Source organism: Leptopilina boulardi, unplaced genomic scaffold (genome assembly GCF_019393585.1).
Source record: "Leptopilina boulardi isolate dan_hultmark-lab unplaced genomic scaffold, ZJU_Lbou_2.1 LbouV2_224, whole genome shotgun sequence".
Classification (NCBI taxonomy): Eukaryota; Metazoa; Arthropoda; class Insecta; order Hymenoptera; family Figitidae; genus Leptopilina; species Leptopilina boulardi.
Window position 1 is genome coordinate 3,037,335 of NW_026137779.1, and position 23,158 is coordinate 3,060,492.

The 23,158-nt window shown below is 28.6% G+C and overlaps 1 protein-coding gene across 5 annotated transcripts in view; it reads right to left on the bottom strand.

Annotated features, from left to right (window-relative positions):
- Positions 1 to 6,185: 6,185 nt before the first annotated feature.
- The window catches only part of LOC127279858 (1-phosphatidylinositol 4,5-bisphosphate phosphodiesterase gamma-1), a 449,077-nt gene continuing 432,104 nt past the window's right edge, over positions 6,186 to 23,158 (bottom strand). For all 5 annotated transcript variants that reach the window (XR_007842717.1, XM_051302488.1, XM_051302487.1 and 2 more), the window contains one exon: positions 6,186 to 6,372. Coding sequence is in view for 4 of the 5 variants with exons in the window: in XM_051302488.1 (XP_051158445.1) it covers positions 6,289 to 6,372 (84 nt within the window). In the remaining variant the exon portion in view is untranslated. The remainder of the gene's footprint in view (positions 6,373 to 23,158) is intronic.

Sequence of the window (23,158 nt, forward strand, 5' to 3'; positions counted from 1 at the left end):
TAAGTCATTGATTGAATATTTTACTAAAGATTATTTTATTCAAGTAAATAATTATATATAAAATGTTAATTTTTAATTTTGTATAACCCTTTAATGTACATTGTAATATAAATGTTTACAAAATGAACTTTCATTTCATTTATTATAGTGTACTGAAAATACATTAACCGTTTACTTACCTTCTTAATTATAGAAAATATCCAAAACAGTAACAAAATAATTTAAATATATCAAATGATATTAAAAAAATATTCTTTATTTATAAAACAATATAACAAATTTAAAGCACTATTTTTAAACACTATTAAATTAGAAAAAAATAACAAAATTATTTTCCCGCAAAAACGTACACACGTTACAATTGCACTTCTTAAAATGGGTAATTTCAGGTTTTTCCCGTTACGAACGCCACCTCCGACTATTCTAATTTTCCGCAATGCTTTTACCAGTGTTGGGTAAGTTACTTTCTTTTAAGTAACTCGTTACATTTAAGTTACTTAATGAAAAAAAGTAACTAGTTACTGTTACAGTTACTTTTATAAAAAAGTAACTCGTTACAGTTACTTACAAAGTAACATAAGTTACGTTTCAAGTTACTGAAAAATTATTTTAAAATTTGTCTTATCGAAATTCAATTTTTTTATCGAATGGGAATCAAATTAAAATGTGAAATATAATTGTAATACATGTATTTATATTTATTTATATTGTATTTATATATTTGTATTTATATATTTGTATTTATATATTTAGAAGACTTATTTAATAAAATATTAACCACTGAAACAGTATCTACAAACTGGGGTTAACTACATAACTACATGTATGTTGTTAAAGAAAGGTGATCCAGCAAGCGTTGATAACTATAGGCCTATTTCTTTAAAAAATTGTATGGCAAAAAATTTTACACAGATTATTTCGGAGCGTTTGACAAGATAACAATATTTAACAATATTTTGCCTGAGTTTCAATCTGGATTCCAGAAGGGTTGTTTACGCTGCATTTATTGACTTTAAGAGTGCATTTCCTTCCGTTGCCCATAACATTCTTTGGTATAAATTAAATAAGTTGGGAGTTAGTATTAAGCTGATACTCCCGTTGAATTAAGCAGAAAGTAAAAGCATTGTGGAAATATTGTAAACAGAATCAACTTACTGTAAACATTAATAAAACTAAGATTGTAATTTTTCATAAGGGTGGGAATAACTCTGTCAATCGCTTTAAATCGTTTCGAGTTGATAACAGTAGAATCGAAGTCGTTAAGGGATATGTTTACCTAGGTGTTAACTTCTCTAACCGTTGTTCTTTTTCGGAAGCATGCCAGAATTTTGTCAGCTCAGCTAACTCAGCGATTGGTGCGACAATGAGAATAATATATTGTACTAAAAGTGACTCCTGGTCGACTTATATGAAACTTTTAACAAGTTTAGTAAAAAGCTCGATTCAGTATGCGATTGAAATTTGAGGAATTAGTCATTTGGAAGTTCTTGAAAAGATTTTGCAGTCCTTTTTTAAGAGTTTACTATTTTTACCACAAATGACTCCTGGATACGCTGTTCGTCTTGAAACGGGCACGTTGTCTCTCTCTTACCTGATATTAGAGAGGGTTTTGTCATGGATTAATAAAATTAATGCCATGTCTGACTCTCGATATCCCAAGGTATGCCTTCTTCGTCTTATAGAAGTGGCGAGAGTGGAAAGCGTTCACTCGTCTTTAAATTGGTTTCATAAGTTAAAATACTTTTTTGATGAATGTGGCCGGAGTGATTTGTGGTCTTCCTCTTCTCTTGTGGATCTTTCAGACAATACAGATGTTATTTTACATACTTATAGTAATCACCGGATGGAAAGGGATTTTCTGGCTAGAGCGCGGTCGAGTAGTCTTCAGGTTTGGCCATTTCTTTCGCTTAATAGTGGAGCTCAATCTTATCTTACTGTTAGACTTGACTTGGAGACTAAAAGATCTTTCGCTTGCATCCGCCATTTTAACAATTACTCCAAATATTTTTATCATCGTAAGAGGAGATATTTATTACCAAATAAAGAACTCTGCTTATTTTGTAATTCGCGGCGTGAGGATTTTAAACATTTTCTTGTTGATTGTCGAAAATATTCACAAACTAAATTGGAGCATTTCCCAGAACTAAATGACAATGAAGACCAGGGGTCATTTTGGTTGAAGGTTTTCTCATCTAAGGATGTGAAAACTATTAGGAGTTTTGTTGCGATGTTGGTTAACATGTTGAGTATCCGTAATAATATGGTATGTGTGTGGTTTATATTTATTGCTTGTTTAACGATTTTTATAGTGTGAATGTTTATTTTGTGTAATTTAAATTTATTTTACATTTTATTTTTTGTTATCGTCTCAATCAGGACTTATTCCTTATTTTTTATGTGCTATTATTGGTCTAATAAAGAATTATATAATAGATGTCACTTTGCTGATGAAGTCGAATTCTTCAATTTCGTAATTACATAGTTTTTTTTGTAATTTTAAAGATTATAAAATATCATCGAACATTGACTTTATTAAAAATATTTATTTCTAAAATTTTAATATTTATATTTTAAAATTTTTACTGAAAAATCTTTTTTTTTTTACTATTAATTCACAAAAAAATGATCTTACTCGTTATATACATTCTTGTATACAGTATACATAAGTGACAAAGAATATTGTAATCATAATTTACACAACATAATTAATTTTTCTTGGCATTTCAAGTGGCGGCGGTTATGTTGGCGATACTAGAATTGATTTATCAACATTTACACCGTCAATTGTCACTGTTGGTTTTAATTTGTTTTTCTTATCATCACTTTTTCGATAGATTTTTTCTTTGGTTTTCATTGTTGTTACCGTTAACAATCGAACTAATAGTTTACAAATTTATTAAATTTAAAAATTAACTTAGCTAAATTATTTTTGCTGTATAAACTAATTATGAACTGCCTTAACTAAAAAATCACTATTTATATAACATCAGAATGATTTTTCTCTGTGTACAAATAAATGATAACGTAAAAAAACCATTTGTTATTATTATGTAATGTAATAATAATAATTATTATTATTTTAAAACTACCATTGCATTTAAAGTTGCACGCGTGTCATTATGCTAGTAATAAGTAATAATAATAAAATAATAATTTTAAAACCCAGCTATCTGGGCGAACATTTAACGAATATTTTTTTCAAGCTTCAATCAATGTTCGAGCCGAACCTTTAACGAATATTTAATTTCAAGCTTCACTCATCGTTATATCTAAAAGAAATTGATAATAATTTTTTAAATTCGAATCGTCAGATTATATAATAAAAATACTTTCGAATTATTATTTGACAGAATTTTTTAACTTCGAAAGAACATTTTTTATAATTTTCAATTTACCGAATAACCATTTCTCATAAGTATTATTGTAGCGAATTAGTATTTTTCATAATTTTTATTTTTCCGAAAACCTGTTTATACTATTTTTGATGTTACATAATTACCATTTTTATAATTTGTTTTTCTTCGAATTACCATTTTGTATAATAAATAATTTATCGGACAATTATTTGTTCTAAAATGTAATTTATCAAATTTATACTTTTTCTATTTTTAAAAGTTACGATTTGCTATTTTATATAATTTTCATTTCACCAAATTGCCATTTCGCATAATATCTAAATTTTCTAATTATTATTTTTCCGAATTTTAATTTTAACGAATTATTAATATTAGAATTATTTCTTTTGCGAATTACCATTTAACATAATTTTAATTTCCCCTAATATTTATTTATTCTAATCTCTATTTTCTCGAATCGTTATATGCCATAATCAGAATTTTACAGAAACTCCATTTGCCCTAACATACTTTCGGTCAATTTCAGTACTGTAGTTTCCCATCTACATTAATTTCTAGAAATTATCCTCGCCAGGCCATCGCTTGTCGGTATGGTAGGGTGCGTCACAGAGTTGGCGCAAAAATTTCAGAAATTAATGTAGATGGGAAACTACAGTACTGAAATTGACCAGAAGTATGTTAGGGCAAATGGAGTTTCTGTAAAATTCTGATTATGGCATATAACGATTCGAGAAAATAGAGATTAGAATAAATAAATATTAGGGGAAATTAAAATTATGTTAAATGGTAATTCGCAAAAGAAATAATTCTCATATTAATAATTCGTTAAAATTAAAATTCGGAAAAATAATAATTAGAAAATTTAGATATTATGAGAAATAGCAATTTGGTAAAATGAAAATTATATAAAATAGCAAATCGTAACTTTTAAAAATAGAAAAAGTATAAATTTGATAAATTACATTTTAGAACAAATAATTGTCCGATAAATTATTTATTATGCAAAATGGTAATTTGAAGAAAAACAAATTATAAAAATGGTAATTATGTAAAATCAAAAATAGTATAAACAGGTTTTTGGAAAAATAAAAATTATGACAAATACTAATTCGCTACAATAATAATTATGAGAAATGATTGTTCGGTAAATTTAAAATTATATAAAATAGCTAATCGTTACTTTTAAAAATAGAAAAAGTATAAATTTGGTAAATTACATTTTAGAACAAATAATTGTCCGATAAATTATTTATTATACAAAATGATAATTCGAAGAAAACAAAATTATAAAAAATGGTAATTATGTAAAATCAAAAATAGTATAAACAGGTTTTCGGAAAAATAAAAATTATGAAAAATACTAATTCGCTACAATAATACTTATGAGAAATGATTATTCGGTAAATTGAAAATTATAAAAAATGTTCTTTCGAAGTTAAAAAATTCTGTCAAATAATAATTCGAAAGTATTTTTATTATATAATCTGACGATTCGAATTCAAAAAAAATTATAGTCAATTCCTTTTAGATATAACGATTTTCGGGAAAATAATAATTCGAAAAAACAAATTTGGGGTTTAATCATGCACCTCGTTTTACTTAACCTTTATTCTAAATACTGCGAACATTGAAAATAAATATTTAATAAATATTTATTAAATCTTCGGTGCTACGTGGGAAGTTGACTCTAAAAAAAGAAAGCGTTTTGCGGTAGACACGATTCCGCCATTTTGAATCAACAGAAATTAAAAAAATCAAAAAGAAGCTTAAAATATACATATGTGGTGAGTCTCGAAACTAGGAGTTTCACTTAAAACCAATAAATAAAAAATTGGTGCGCTTATGAATCAAAAATTCGAAAAAACGACGTTTTTTCGTACTTAAATCTATCAGGAGTAAGAGGGGGGTTACCGATTCAGTTGATCCTAGTTCAGAAACTGAAGACAGGTGCCTTTTTGCCTAACAATATGCAAAAAGATTTAAGGCAATATCTTTCTTCGTTTTTTTAAGCCTGTCTACCGTAAAAAAAATTTTTGAGAAAAACAAGTTTAAAGCCACAATAGCGCTATACGTTACAGTGGTTGCGCCACCCATTATAAAGGAATTATCTCGAAAACTAACACTTGGATTGACTTAATATTTTAGGAAGGCATTTTTGACATATTAAGGAGTAAATTTATGCAAAAAAATCGATTTTTTCATGAGAAACCCCCCTTAATGTCAAGTGATAAAGTTAAATAAAAATATATAATGCAATTTTTCTTCTAATAGGCCAAAAACCTTGATATTTTAGTTCCCAAAACGGAATTTATAGCCACTAATCTGACCTGAGTATAATTTTTTTTTGTTTAAATATTCAAAAGAAGAAATTTTTTTTGTACCCTTTTTGACCCACAAACGATTTTTCTACTAGCCTGCTAAGAGGTTAAAAATATTTGAATTTGACTATCTTTCTCTTTCGGCCGCGCAATAAGCGAAATCGCTGAGTGTAAAGAAGATGTGCACAACTGTATCATCCTTCTTTATTTTAATGTTAATAAACAACTTGTTCATATTTATTATTTTTAGTTAACTTATTACTTAAATAGCGAAATAGTGATTTTTTCCATGCATCAAACATTTAACATGCGACACTGATTCTCGCACTTTTAATTATATTAAGGTTTATAATAAATCTTCTTTAAAATAATAAAAGTAAAATTTAACCACTATTTGGACTACTAAATAGCAATGTATTAATTAAGTAACAGTTAGTATGTTTTACATATTAGAATATCTTTATGGAATAGGAAAATAATTTTAAATTAATTTAGAACCCGTACAAAAATATTGCTTATTTTCAATAAAATATTATTTAGGATGTTTTTATTCGAAAAGATAATTTAAAAAATATACATAAACAAATTAAGATATAGGTTTTCTCAGTTCGTAGTTAAATCTTTTCAAGAATAGTGTCTTCTTCTGGTAAGTTTCGTATATTCTGACTCACCTGAGATTCATTTGTTTTCATAAATTCCTGTAAAAATACAATACTTTTATGTAGAAAAAATTATATAATGAAATATTTGCAATAATAGAAATTTATTAGGAAAATGTATTAGTTCATAAACAAGTGCAAATTGTATTAAATATTTAATCGATATTAATCATAAAAATGTCAAGAATATCAACATTCCAGCGAATTATTTTGGACAAAAAAGCGCATGGATGACGAGAGATTTATTTAACAACTGGTTTCACGAATGTTTCGTTCCGAAAGTTAGAAGGTGACTTAAAATTCATAATCTAACACAAAAGGCTGTACTTCTTCTTGACAATGCTCCTTGCCATTCACACGAAGATCAATTATTAACAAGCGACGATAAATTAATAACAGTTATGTTTTTACGACCCAATTGTCTTAATGAGAGCTATTTCCAAATAACAATCTATTGAAAAATCACTGAAAGAGTTAAATTTTAAATATTGAGTTTTTTCACTTGCGGAAACCTGGCATTCAGTACCATCATTGAGTATTATTGCTTTTTAAAAAAATTTGTGGTCGAGTATGATAGAAACATTTCCTGAATTAGATCTGTCCTCTAATAGAAACATTTCTGTAAGTATAAATTATTTAAAATGGAAATTTGAAAATCAATAAAACTGTTTATTGGATGTGAATTCTTTATTTTTCATAAAATCTTTATTATTTTAACTTATTTTTTCAGAAGATTACATACCTATAATATGTTCGAGTTAACCCAGGACACCCTGTATAAAACAATTAACCCGATAAGAAGGAGTGGATTAAAAAGGATAGAAACGCTTCTATCTAACTTAATGTCGTTTTTGTTCACAAACAGATGAATTCCGAATAAAGAGGAAGCAGGAATTAGATAACATTAAAATGCAAACAGTCCTTGTAATAGAAAAAAAGGAATTAGATGGTATTAAATAATAATAATTAGAATAAAAAAGAATCAAAATGTTATCAAATAAATTAATTAATTATAATTAACTTGTTTACACATTTTTAAATTAAAATAAAATAAAAATATAAATAAATTTTAATAAAGGACCCCGCACACGCTATAGGGGAAAAAAATTTTCGGTCAAATTTTTTTAAACTTTGCAGTTTTGTAGATTATCACCTCCTGAACAAAAAATATTAAGGTCAAAACCTTCAAGAATCAAGTCCTTCTGAGTTACACCATGTTGAAAGCTTAAAAAGTGACAAAAAAAACTAAGTTTTAGGCTCATGGTTTGGCTTTGGCTTAAGGCTTGAGTTTGACTCAAGACTTGAGTTTGGCTCGAGGCTCACGGCTTAAGTTTGGCTCGAGGCTCACATTAGGCTCAAGGCTTGAGTTTGGCACGAGGCTCACGTTAAGCTCAAGGCTAGAGTTTCGCTCGAGGCTCACGTTAGGCTCAAGGCTTGAGTTTGGCTCGAGGCTTGGCTTTGGCTCGTGGCTCACGTTAGGTTCAAGGCTTGAGTTTGACTTGAGGCTCACGTTAGGCTCAAGGCTTAAGTTTGGCTCGAGGCTCAAGTTAAGCTCAAGGCTTGAGTTTGGCTCGAGTCTCATATATGGCTCAAGGCTTAAGTTTGGCTCGAGGCTTGGCTTTGGCTCGAAGCTCACGTTAGGCTCAAGGCTTGAGTTTGGCTCAAGGCTTAAGTTTGGCTCGAGGCTTGGCCTTGGCTCGAAGCTCACGGTAGGCTCGAGGCTCATGTTTGGCTCGAGGCTCACGTTAGGCTCAAGGCTTGAGTTTGGTTCGAGGCTCATATATGGATCAAGGCTTAAGTTTGGTTCGAGGCTTGAGCCATACGTGAGCCTCGAGCCAAAGCCAAGCCTCGAGCCAAACTTAAGTCTTGGACCATACATGAGCCTCGAGCCAAACCTGAGCCATGAGCCAAACATGAGCCTTGAGCCAAACATGAGCCTCGAGCCAAAGCCAAGCCTCGAGCCAAACTTAAGCCTTGAGCCATACGTGAGCCTCGAGCCAAACCTGAGCCTTGAGCCAAACATGAGCCTCGAGCCAAACTCAAGCCTTGAGCCAAACATGAGCCTCGAGCCAAAGCCAAGCCTCTTGAGTAAAACTGAAGCCTTAAGCCAAAGCCAAACCATGAGCCTAAAACTTAGTTTTTTTTGTCACTTTTTAAGCTTTCAACACAGTGTAGCTCAGATGGACTTGATTCTTGGAGGTTTTGACCTTAATATTTTTTGTTCAGGAGGTGATAATCTACAAAACTGCAAAGTTTAAAAAAATTTGACTGAAAATTTTTTTCCCCTATAGCGTGTGCGAGGTCCTTTAAGGCGGTAAGAAAATATTCAATTTTTCTTAAATTGTTTTTAAATTCAAAATTCAAAATATATTTTAGAAAATTTCTTTATTTTCAAAAATGTTTTATATAAAACTTTTAAATTTATGTCAACGAAGAATACGAACAAATAATCGAAGACATTTATTATGTATGCTAATAATACTTTTCATTTGCATACATTAATCAGTCTTTGAATTTCAACACAAACAGTATGTTGCAGACCGTATAAAAAACTTTTTTTAAATCAAATAAAAAAAAATAATAAAAAAATTTTTTGTGGGGTCCGGAACATAAAAATCACCCTGTATTATATTTTTTATTATTATTTAGTCTCAGATGACTATACTTAATATTATTGTGCAATGACATTTCTATTGCGAAAGCATTTCTCATTTATACTAATATAATACTTTTCAAATACAGACATTTATCAGTTTTTTAATTTGAACAACAAAATTAAAACTGCATTTGTATTAATGTATTATATTAACACTAAAAATAATAAACACAGAGAATAGTAAAAAATAATAAAGATTTTTAAGTACTATGCAGTCATTCCCTTGACAATACTTAATATTTTTGTGCAATGTGCTATAATTGTTATATTTGTTACACTGAAAGAAAATAAATTTCTACTTATCACAATATGTGATAACAGCCAATTTGTAATAGAACTTTTAACTGTTTTACATGTGCGATTCCAAGTGAGATTTTGACTTTTTCGGAGTAGGTTAACCGATTGCAATGAAACTTTGGAATTTTGTTATATATAGTAAGACTAATCTTTAACGTAAATTTCAGCCTAAAATATTTGTTAGTTTACGAGATTTGCAATAATAACAAAAAATTAAAAACTGCTATATCTTCCGTTCTAATAAACGGATTGAGGTCTACTTTTTTTTAAAATGTCAAGGAAAATGAGAGGAATAAATCTCTTTCAGAACATTTTTTTATAATTTTACAACTAAAAAAATTATTAAATAATAATTGAATAACTTTCGCGCGACTATCTAAAATTCAATCACTTAAACGCTAAAATGATCTTACCTGTGTTTTCTTTAATGTTCCAAAGGATTTTTATTGTAAATGTAAGTTTAACTTAAGAAATTTCATTAATTTATTAGTATAAACAATTGAGATTTCTGCTAGTTGACGTGCAGACGACATTGCGCACGCAGCATTCTCCTGTAACCAACTGACGTGATTCGTGGACTAAATTGGCTATATGAGAATGCTGCGTGCGCAATGTCGTCTGCACGTCAACTAGCAGAAATCTCAATTGTTTATACTAATAAATTAATGAAATTTCTTAAGTTAAACTTACATTTACAATAAAAATCCTTTGGAACATTTGTTCAGATCGTAAAAAATTAAAACTCTCTTCACCATCAGATTTTAAACTAAAATAAAAATAAATCCATATGTCTTAAGAATGTTTGAATTTGTAGCTAAAGCTCATTATTTATGAAGAGAAAGTTTGCAGTTTATTATTCTAAATAAGAAACATTCTGTAAAAATTTGTTTCTTTTCACAAAGAATAATATTTTTGGGGAATTTATCTTCGATAACAAAACAACTGTTATAAATCGACAAACTGTTAGTTTAGGATTTAGTCGCTGTAAAAGATTCATTAAATTATACGACGAGTCCAGATGATTTTCCTGCATACCTGAGTTATACCTCTAACAGATTTGTTCACAACCCTTGAATCAACTACTCCAACTATGACAATGTACTTCCCCCCTTTAAATTTTCATCCCTTCTCAAATTCCAGTTCTCCCACTCAAAAATTTTACTGTAATACTTGTAATTTTCCGAACTGTCAATCTAACAGGCAGAACCAATTTACCTCTCAAATTAGAAAGATCCTTTCGCCTATTATATGCGACGTTTTCACTAATGTAATTTTTTAAGATTGTAAAAATATATGTATTAAAGTGAATATCGTTTCTTTCTTTATTTAATCATTCCTGAAATTAACGGACATAATTTTAGTCTTATTAATTAAATAAACGGGAACATCAAGTCAAACTAGACTTGGTGCTAACAACATTAAAGAAAACACAGGTAAGATCATTTTAGCGTTTAAGTGATTGAATTTTAGATAGTCGCGCGAAAGTTATTCAATTATTATTTAATAATTTTTTTAGTTGTAAAATTATAAAAAAATGTTCTGAAAGAGATTTATTCCTCTCATTTTCCTTGACATTTTAAAAAAAAGTAGACCTCAATCCGTTTATTAGAACGGATGATATAGCAGTTTTTAATTTTTTGTTATTATTGCAAATCTCGTAAACTAACAAATATTTTAGGCTGAAATTTACGTTAAAGATTAGTCTTACTATATATAACAAAATTCCAAAGTTTCATTGCAATCGGTTAACCTACTCCGAAAAAGTCAAAATCTCACTTGGAATCGCACACATGATTATACTATGTAGTGGAAAGTTCACTTAAAATTCAAAATAAAATATTAAGCAATTTGCGCTAACATTAAACAATGAGAAAATGAATTTACAAGTGACATGAAAACATCACTTTTTCGTTAAAATAGAGATAAAATATAGTCATTGAAGTACAATTTCATAAGAAATTTACTCCTTTTCGAAGCACTTTCGTCAATTCATTTGAAGCTTAGCAATATTACATTTATTGATCTAAAATTTCAGGAAATCAATTTTTTGAGTAAAGAAATTGTTTATTTATACAATTTTCTTACAATTATTTAAATAAGTATATCATTTAAGCGCTTTTTATTAAAAAATTCTAAAAAACAAGTTTTCAAAACTTGATAAATTCATTCCAATTTTTTTTAAATATGACAATAATTTGTATCATTCTAATAAATATAGAGTTACGAGCTAAAAAGGAAAGAAATCGGTTTTTTTCAAAAAAATTGCCAAAAATGTCACTGTTCCCCCCTTAACTTCTACATTTTTGTATATGAAGAACTGCAATTTAGTTCACATACGTGCTTTTACATGTAGATTACAGGAAAAATATAGCGAGCCCGATTTATATATTCCTGATCATTTTTTATTAACCTTAATAGTTAATTAATTAACGAAAAATTGTAAATATTATATATAAGTAGTTAAAAAAAATTTTGACATATATGTTTTCCAAATTTTTTTTGTGCTCTTTCGATTGGCGAAAAAAGATTTCAGAAAAATCAAAATTTGACCCTTTTTTCTGAAAATCAAAAATTTTTTGACTTTTTTTTTAAGTTCCGTCTTTTTTTTAAATTTATTTTTTTTGTGAAAGGTAAAAATGTGCATTTTTACCTCAAAAAATATTGAGATGTCCTTTTTTGTTATTTTCGAGATATTAATTAATTAATTAATTAATGTTAATAAAAAATGAAATATTTCACAAATAAATAAAGTTATTGCAATCCTGAAGATACCAATTGAAAGCTGACGTAATTCCGCATCCAACGAGCCCTATATGAAGTACTTTGGGTAAGTGGATTGTTAATAAACAATTGGCTAACATGGCAACTGTTTATAAAAAATCGTCTAATCCAAAATAGTCCATATAGGGCTCGTTGGATGCGGAATCATGTCAGCTTTCAATTGGTACCTTCAGGATTGCGGGTTGAGCGAACGAGGTTCGCGCCCCCCGTCAGCCGGGGATTTTTCCGACACGTGAGCTATTCTGAGCGGGAGGTTTGACGTCTAGGTGCGACGGTATACATTGTCGATTAATTGTCCGATGTATACCGCCGAAACTAGACAGTCGATAAACCGGTTGTACTTAGAAGAGGTTTTTCTACAGTTTCCCTCTTCTCTGGCGAGAAAACCCAATGACGGGTGGTTCAGGCAAATGCGAGTACTCCTATCTTCGAAAATCGCATTGTAGGCGCATTAGGTTAAAAATTTTTTATTAACATTAATTAATTAATTAATATCCCGAAAATATTAAAAAAGGATATCTCATTATTTTTTGTGGTGAAAATACACATTTTTAGCCTTCAAAATATAAAAAAAATAAAAAGGACCGAAATTTAAAAAAAATTTGTCAAAAAGTTTAATTTTCAAAAAAAGGGTCAAAATTTGAATTTTTTGAAAATTTTGTTGCACCATTTGAAAGAGCAGGAAAAAACCTTTCGAAAACATACAGGACAATTTTTTTTTCTTCTTTTTGTTTAAAAATTCACTGTTTAAATTTTTCAAAAAAATTCAACTCCCTCCCTCTCCGACAGTTTTTTAAATAACCTAACAATACTTCGTGGTTAAATTACTCACCCGTAGGGCTAAACTATGTGCAAATACAGCCCGATCCGATTAACTTTTTTTCACTTAGTTCGCTACAGGAATTTTACCCCATGTATAAAAAAGAGTTTATTATTTTCGGTGTACGGAACCCTCGAATTAGTGTAACTCGCACTTGTCTAATTTTTTTTAATTAACAAACTTTCAACTATAATTGTAATTAAAAAATTAGTTTTCTGAAACTTTAGACCAATAAATATATACTTACCAAGTATCAAGTGAATTTCGTACGGTGCTCCATTCCAAAAAGTGGTTAATTTTTTGTGGAATTGCACTAAAGAGATAAATGACTAAATAATAAGAAATCTTTGAACTTCATGTTAGTTAAACAGTGGTTTCCAATTATAAGGAATCTTCCAAGAGGTCTTCTTTGTCACTAATTGTGAGATCAAAAAGTTGACTTTCATCCAAATCAGAAAGAGAAATTTTTTTTCGTTTCCTAGGTCAATTTCAATGTCAGCACTATTTATATTTACAGAATTTTCTTCAGCTCGTTCTTCCAAAGAAACGTTTGCACCTGATTCGGAAGTCAATTCTTCTGCAATTTCGGATCTATTATCATTTAATGAAGCATCGTGATCAGGAGATTCTCGTTCACTGATCCTAAAAGCTTCCTTTGCTTTTTTCTTTAAATGTTTCTCTTTCGTTTCTTTAATTTGAGCAATTTTTTTGCTAATATATCAATGAATTCGGCAGCTATGACATCAGCATCTTCTTCCTTTCCTTTTTTCCGTAACTAGATAATACCTGTAGAAGTCTAAAAGAATCATGAATTTAAATTAAAGTATTTAAAATTGGCACATGATTTGAACTTTTTTAGCAATGAATAAAAAAGTTATAAACTTGGGAAATATTCAAGTTATTAATTATAATAAAGATAATTTAATTTAAAAATTCTACGTTTATTTTCAAGCTAGCGCATGTAATTTTTTAGTGATGAAGTGATGGAAAAACTTCTTCTTTAAAAAATTTCATGTATTAACCTGCAAATATATGTACAATTTTTAAATTAGATATATTTCCTAAACCTTTTTCACCGCAAAAATGTAAATGAGTATTAAATAGTAACTTGAGGCCTCCCCTTAAATATTTTATGAAAAATAATAAAGATTTAAACATAACTCTTTTTAAAACTTATCCTTCGTCCTATAATTCTTTTTATTTCGTTTGTCAAAGATATCATAGAAAATTATTTCTGAATAAAGTCTGCAATTTCAAATGAGATTTTGACTTTTTCGGAGTAGGTTAACCGATTGCAATGAAACTTTGGAATTTTGTTATATATAGTAAGACTAATCTTTAACGTAAATTGCAGCTTAAAATATTTGTTAGTTTACGAGATTTGCAATAATAATAAAAAATTTAAACTTCTATATGTTCCGTTCTAATAATCGGTTTGAGGTCTACCTTTTTTAAAATGTCAAGGAAAATGAGAGGAATGAATCTCTTTCAAAACAATTTTTTATAATTTTACAACCAAAAAAATTACACAAGCTATTCTTCCCCTGTAAAACCCATTTTGAAAATTAAAAAAATCTTCATTTATCTGTGAGTAATCGTTCATTCTATTTTTTGAGTATGGCGAATTCTTCGATATTCAAAAACTGCAAATAGGAACAGATAAAACTTCGATAATACATTAAAATATAACTACAAACATCTAATTTTCAAATACTTCTGCAGATTTTCGGTATCAAGTTTTACAGATTTTTAAATAAAATTTTTTATTAAATAATAATTTTGGAAGAGTTAAAGTTGAAATTTTTGAAATTAATTAAATTTCAAGTTATTTTGAATTAAAATTTCTTTATAATTTTATTTGCTTATTTTTTTTAAATTAAAATTTTAGTTAAAAATTTGTTAAATAATTGTAATAAAAAATATCTAACGAAGATTTGCATTGTATAATAAAAGACCGTAATTTGTTTAAAAATTTGTAAAAAAATTATTTAAAAAATCGCATTTTATTAAAATAAGTCGAAAAAAATCGTATTTTATAAAAAAAATTGGAAAAAGTCGTATAATCCGAGACCTGCAATTTATATAAAATACCTTAAACTGCAGTACGAAAATTCGCCAAGAACTGTAATAATAATATTATTCTGATTAATAATAATAAATAAGAAAAATTAATAATAATATTACTTATAACCTCTCTATCATAACATTGTCTTGTGCGATTTGATACATCCTCTTCTGCTATATTATGACTCTATATATACTTGCGCAGTAAACCATTTTTAGTTACCGCACGAACTACCTATGCAGAGAGATCTTCCTTCATTGCCCTCACTTTCGACGACATCTTCACCACCTGAGTTACTTCTCCTGTCTCTAGACTTCTTGACTAGTATAAACAATTGTGATTTCTGCTAGTTGACCTGCAGATGACATTTGCGCACGCAGCATTCTCATGTAGCCAATTTAGTCCACGAATCACGTAAGCTGGTTACAGGAGTGTGCTGTGTGCGCCATGTCGTCTGCGCGTCAACTAGCAAAGATCACAATTGTTTATACTAGTAAATTATTAAAAATTAAATAAGTTAAACTTGCACTTACAGTTGGATTCCTTTGGACCATTAAAGAAAACACAGGTAGGATCATTTTATTTTATTTATTTACGGGACTTCAAAAATAAAGTACCCTTTAAATACAAATTGTATAATATATATGTATAACGCTGCTATTTAGGAAAGAAAGAAACTAATTATTAAATAATAATAGATTAGGCAGTGCTGTACTAAATGCTTCTAACTTAATATTAAAAAAGTCAATATCATTAGCAACCGTATTCGCCTTTATAGATAATCTGTTAATGACAGAATTAATTCCGTAATTTGTACGATGGTATGGTATTTGAAACAGTACATAATGTCTGGAATGACGTTTTGGAATAGAAAATTTAATGAGTGATAGTAGGGGGGGGGCAATCATTGTATCCCGCTAAAATTTTACAAAAAAAAAGTAAATCAAAATAGTCAAATCTAGATGTAAGTCTGGGTATGTTCGCCAATGAACGTAAGCTGTCATATTCATGTGAAAATCTGTCAAAACGAACATTAGTTTGTCCAGCAAAGAACCGAAGGAAACGATTTTGAACTCGTTCGATTTTAACAAGATAATGAGCATAATATGGTCTCCATGATACAGAACAATATTTAATTTGTAATCTAACAAATGAAAAGTAAAGCGATTTCAGAGTTTGTGGGTTATGGAATGCTAAAGCATTTCTAATAACAAATCCGAGTGACCTGAGAGTACAGTTAACGATATTGGAAATGTGATAACTGAAAGATAACGAGTCATCAAGTGTGATCCCAAGATCCCGCACCTGGTTTACTCTATTAAGCTCCTCATTGCCAACAAAGTATAAATATCTCTGAATGGTATTAGATTTACTAAAAGAAATAATACAACATTTATTGACATTAAGATCCAAGTGATTAATTCTACACCATTCAGTGAGTCCATTTAAATCTCGCTGAAGAAGATAGGAATCATCTTCAGAACGTATTGTTTTATAAAGTTTTATATCGTCAGCAAGAGAAGAAAAAGAGAGAATTTAATAAAATCTTTAACATCATTAACATATAACACCGTCCGACACGATTTTTCACACACGAAAAAATCAATGATTTTCAGAAACTAGGACCAAAAAAAAGATACCCGTGTCTGGCCGTTTTGCTAGATCAGGTCATTTTTTGCTTTTAGAGGTAAAAACAACCCTTAAATGAAAGGTCATAAGCAATCTTGTACAAAAAAATAATTTTTTATGAAACCTGGTATCTCGGGGTTTTCCGGATCGCTGATTACGAATCTGGTGTCAGATTTTTAAAATTCAAAATGGCGGATCCAATATGGCGGTCGAAATTTATAAAAATTCACCAATTCATTTGAAAGTTGTTACTTAGGGGTTTTTGGGGTCGCTGATAACGAATATGATGTCAGATTTTAATAATTCAAAATGGCGGATCCAATGTGGCGGTCGAAATTTATAAATATTAATTATTTTTTATAAAACTTGGTGTCTAGGGGTTTTTGGGGTCGCTGATAATAACATAATAATAATAATAATAACCTAATAACATTTATAAATTTCGACCACCATATTGGATCCGCCATTTTGAAAAGCCGACATCAAATTCGTAATCAGCAACCCCAAAAACCTTCAAGTAACAAGTTTCAAGTGAATTCGACGAACTTTTATAAATTTCAAACGCCATATTGAATCTGCCATTTTGAATTTTAAAAATCTGACTTTAGATTCGTACTCAGCGACCGCAAAAACCCATAGACACCAAGTTTTATAAAAAATAATTAATATTTATAAATTTCGACCGCCATATTGGATCCGCCATTTTGAATTTTGAAAATTTAACATCAGATTCGTAATCAGCGACCCGGAAAACCCCTAGATATCAGGTTTCATAAAAAATTATTTATTTGTACAAGATTTCCTATCACCTTTCATTTAAGGGTTGTTTTTACCCCTAAAAGCAACAAATGACCTGATCTAGCAAAATGGCCAGACACGGGTATCTTTTTTTTGGTCCTAGTTTCTGAAAATCATTGATTTTTTCGTGTGTGAAAAAAAAAGTAGAATTTTGTCGGACGGTGTAATAAAACAAGTAAAGGACCCAGATGCGAGCCCTGAGGTACATCAGACGTCGCCGGAAATGCTCTAGAATATACGTTTTTAATACGAACAGAGTTATATCTATTCGTGAGATAACTTTTAAGAAAGGTAATCAAAATTTTAGAAAAACCCATTGTTTTTAGTTTAGCTAAAAGTATATTGTGGTCAGCTTTATCAAAAGCTTTAGCAATGTCTGTGTAAATGGAATCTACCTGTAATTTATTTTCAAGACTGTTAAATAAATAGTCAGTATTAATACTTAGGTTTGTAGCTGTCGATCTTCCCCTCACGAACCCATGCTGCTCCTCTATAAATAAATTTTTCACTGATAGATAAATAACATCAGAAATAATACTTTTAAAGACTTTAGCTATTGCACTTAAAATGGTTACTGGTCGTTAATTAGCGACATTGTTAGATTTACTACTCTTGTAGACAGGAACAATATAGCCCTTTTTCCATTCGAAATGAAAAATACTACAAGAGAGAGATTTATTAAATAAAATAAAAAGAGGTACAACAAGAGAGCAGCAGCATGCGCGAAGAAGAGAAGGAGGAACGCCATCGGGACCAGCACCTCTTCTCACATCAAGAGACTTTAATTTATTATATATTTGTTCTTTAGTGATAAAAATAGAATTTAAGTCAACATTGTTCATATTGTTATTATTGTTATTAAAGTTATACTCATTTAATGAAGGAGAAGTGTACACTGATTCAAACAAATTAGCAATATCTATTTCATTTTCAGCTATACTTTCTCCAAGAAACATTATATTTGGAATACGATTGCTATGACGTAACGAATTTACATAACTCCAGAAATTCTTTGAGCTGGCGACGATAGCATTCTCTGTGCGTGATAAATAGTCACGATAACAAATAATAGATAAAGATTTACATTTATTACGGAGATTTGAAAAAATAACATAATAATCCTTAGATTTAAACTTTTTGTAGTTTAGGTAAGCAAGTTTCTTTTGTAATACCAAATTCTTGAGTTCAGGTGTAAACCATGCAGGATAAGTTGAATAATTTATTTTCTTAATAGGGGTAAAAAATTAAATTGCATAGAATAACTGCGCATAGAAGAGGTCAACTGCGTCATCAATCGCAATATCTTTTAACAAAAACTTCCAATTAATATTGTTAAGATATGAATTTATTTTACCAAAATCAGCATTAAAAAAATCATATTTGTAAGTAATAGGTGATGACGAAGGAGACTCTTCCCCAGAAACATTACAGAAAATCTCAAGAACAAGTGCAGGATGATAGTTGTCAATACTCAAAACAGGATCAGAAGATAAATTTAAAACAAAAGAATCGCTGTTACAAAAGATTAAGTCAAGTAAAGAACCAAAAATATTAAAAAATTGAGTAATCTGTTTCAAATTAAGAAAATTCATAGTTTCAGAAATGACATTTCATATATTAGTATGTAATCGTAAAGAACTAAATCGAGGTGAACATAATAGGCCTGAACTACCGTCAAAATTCCAATTTATAAAAGGTAAATTAAAATCTCCCAAATAGTAAAAAGTATCACGTGGAAATGAAATAGAAATATCTTCAATTAATTGAAAAACGTTCGAATATATATCAAAATTTGAGTTCGGTGGTAGAAGCATCCTATGATAAATATAGTTGAGTAAAAATTTAATTTTATACAAAGATGTTCAACAGTGTCTAATTTTGTATTGATTAATATGATTAAATTCGTCTACTTGCCTGAATAGATTAGTCATTTAGCTAAGTATCTAGTCATTTGGCTATTTGCCTGAAGCTGTGTCGGCAAATGGAAGAAAATGGTTAACACATAGAAATTGAATTATATATAGATTATATAATTATATAATAGATATAGCAGTTTAAAATTTTTATTATTATTTTAAATCTTGTAAAATAACAAATATTTTAAGCTGCAATTTATGCAAAAGATTAGTCTTACTATATATAACAAAATTCCAAAGTTTCATTGCAATCGGTTAAACTACTCAGAAAAAGTCAAAATATCACCTAGAATCGCACAAGTATTAATTTTTTTTAAAATTAGGTCATTTTTCTACTGTCGCATTGTGAACTTCTATAAAAAAAGTATATTATTTTCTGAAATAAGTAATACAAATTGAAGTACTTGAAATTACCTAATAAAATCTTGTATTTGTCGAGTCCTGCTTTTTGCCATTTCACATTTAACTTCCATGATTGGACAGCTTCTCTTCTTTCCTTTATATTTCATCATCGAAGAAATTTATTACATTCTTTTTATTTTCCAAATCTTGATCTTTTTTGATAAGCTGTATTTTAACCTCTCTACTTCCTCGGAAAGGGATGTATTCTCTTTTTTAAGGGGGGGGGTATGGTATTTAATTTTTTTTTATTTTTTTAAATCGATGTATATTGTGTAAAAATTTCAAGCCGATCGGAGCAAAATTGACGAAGTTATGAGCATTTGAGCATTCAAGTGCCGGTTGCTCCGCTGGCTGTGTTTTCGTATATTTTAAACTTAGTTTGTGGTTAACCTTTCGCGGACATTTCTGAATGTTTTCTGATGTCGTTGATGTGTACGTATAAGTTTGGGGTCGCTGATTACGAATCTGAAGTCAGATTTCAATAATTGTCAAAATTTAAAATTTCGTTTTTCTCGAAATGACATTTTTGAAGTCCGTGTTCACGATATCTAAAAATCTACTGAACCAATCGTTCTGAAATTTGGCACAGTTCTTCTTGACTTAATTCCCCAGGTAACTACGAGAGCTTTTTTTTAATAATTATTAATTATACAGTAAAAAATAAATCGATTTTTTCAGTAAAAATCGAGTTTTTGGATTTCAAGCTGGAAAAAATCGAAAAATAAAAAAAACCCTCTCGTAGTTACCTCGAAAAACATCTTCTTTAACAAAAATTTTTTTTTTTTTGAATTAGATGATTCTGTTGCGAGTTACGTTGAACACCGCAAATCCATTTTTTACGAGGCGTCTGAAGAGATTTACTGCCACTCGGTCAATTTGCAATATTTTTCAATGAGAATTTAGGAAAATATACTTCAAATATTGTATTAATATGTGGAAATTAAGTTAATAAAGTAACACACTTTATATCACCGAAAAAAATGATTAAAAAAGTGCCTTTTTTACACTGAATTAACCATACCCCCCTAAGGATTCAATTACATTTTTTTAAATTTCCAGTAATTTATTATTCTGTTAAAATAAATAATTTATTAAACAAGTATTATATTATTATTATTTTCTTTCGGTTATTAGAATTTCAAGTCTGGAAATTCGGAGAACAATTAAACAAAGTATTTCCATCAGTTGCGTCATCTATCTTCAATTTTCTTTAAGCACAGTATTGTTTTCATTACTGTTCACCAAAAGCAGGTTATTTTTCTTCACTTCTAAATTTTCTAGACGCTTTTTTACCACCGTAGCAATTTTCTCTTGCGTTGACTACAAAAACAGTTTCTCAATTAAAAATGTTACACATAGAATAGTCAACTGAATAATAAATTAAATTTGTGAAAATCTTAAGTCATTCCAATAAATGTTGAATTGCAGTTCAAATACAATGATACAAAAGATATTTCATTAATTCGAAATAGATGTCAAGAAAAAGAAAAACTAACTGGCCGTTTGCAATTAGTGTTATAATATTTTAAAAACAAACAATTAACCCTTTAATGGCCAGTGGGACATATTCACCTACACTGAAAAAATCAAAAAGGTTAATCGACTTCTGTGAGAAAAACATTTTCTTGTTCTAAGAATATCTGTAGTCAAATCAATTATTGCATTTGATTCATTCTTGGTTCAAGAAAATATGGAATTCGTCTAAGAAGTTAATTGACTTCTAAGAAATGTAAAATATATTAAGTCAAGATCATATATATATTAAATCAAGAAAATATTTTCTTGACTTGAGAAAACTTATGGAGTTCAACCAAAAAAATATTTTCCCAATACAAGTAAATATTTACTTGAATTACCTCCCCCCTCCTACACCCCTTCCTCATCCCACCATGTCTAATTCTTAAGTCAAATACATTTTTATTTATTATTATTAACATTCATATTTTTTATTATTTATTTAAATAATGTTTATTTTACATACATCCATATTTATATTTAATTAATACTTAACATAACTGAAACAAGTACACCTTAAATGAAAATTTTTTCACTTCATTTGGAGAGAAATATTTTCTCGGATCAAGAATACGGGATTTGTATTAAGTAAAAAATTAATTCAAAGCAAATGAATAAAACTATTTCATTCAAAAAATGAAAATTCTTCAGACAATATTTTATTATTTTGCTTAAGAACATAATATTCTTGACTCAATACTTTTTCAGTTTTTGACGCAAGTAAAACAGTTCGCTTGAAACAGTAAAATATATTTACTTGTATGAAATTCATTTTTTCTTATTTCAAGAAGATTGCTCAATGCTCAAAATTACTTGACTCAAGAAAATAAATTTCTTCCAATAAGAAAATATCGTCTTGTTTCAAGTAAAATACCTCAAGTAAATGCATTTACTTGATACAATTAACTTTTTTATTTAGTGTACTTCAAAAAATTATAACTTTCTTAAATCTTGACATATTAACTCCGCTTTGGTCTTGTTTTGAAGGACTGGTCAAGAGTAACAAATACATGTCCATACCGTTTACAAAAAAACTACCCGTTTTGAAATACACCCCTCCAAAAAGTTGAAAAATCACAAAATTTAAAAAAACAGTATAAATTCCATGTAAAATTTTTTTTCAGCCTTAACTATTACATATGATTACAAATCTGCCGTGCAAATCGAAATAATTTTACGCTAAAAACGTAAATGTAACATATATACTTACATTTTTACCAAATTTGAAGTGAAAAATTAATTATTAATTAGTTTTTATAACAATAAGAAGATCTTTTTATTATTTTTATAATAAATTATCTTTTTAACCATTTCCAGTTACGTAAACAAGGTATTATTTTTGTTTTAAAAATGATTAACATAATATATATAAGAAAATTATTACTTTAAAGTATATTAATTCTTACAAATTTGTAAAATTTTAAAATCTTCTTAATTATTAAAATTATTGTTCTAAGTAGTTTTTTTAAAATTATTATTCTTTTCAGTAAATGGTTGAAAATTTCCCAACTGGTCCACCTAAAAATGTCTTTTCAAATTTAAAATATTTTTTTTCATAATTTATTGCAGGAAGTCGAATTAAAAACATTCCTGAAATGCGTTTTTAAAAAAATTAATTTTTAATTATTTATTAACAATTGAATATTTTGTTACCTTTCCACTAAATAGGCTAATAGAATTTTTATTAAAGCCTAATTTTTATTTAACCAAATTCTTATTTAATTAAATTTTCGCTAAACCAAATTTTTATTTAGCCAAATTAGTATTAGTATAAATTAGTATCACTAGAGAAAATTTTACGTTGGAATGTAAAATTTTCTTTACCCTGCTAAAACTAAAATCACAGAACGTCAAAAAATTAGTCAGGATCTCTGACGTTTTGAGACTGTTTTTGTTACGATTGCAGTCACAGAACACCACAAGTCAGAGAATCGTCAATAGTAGTC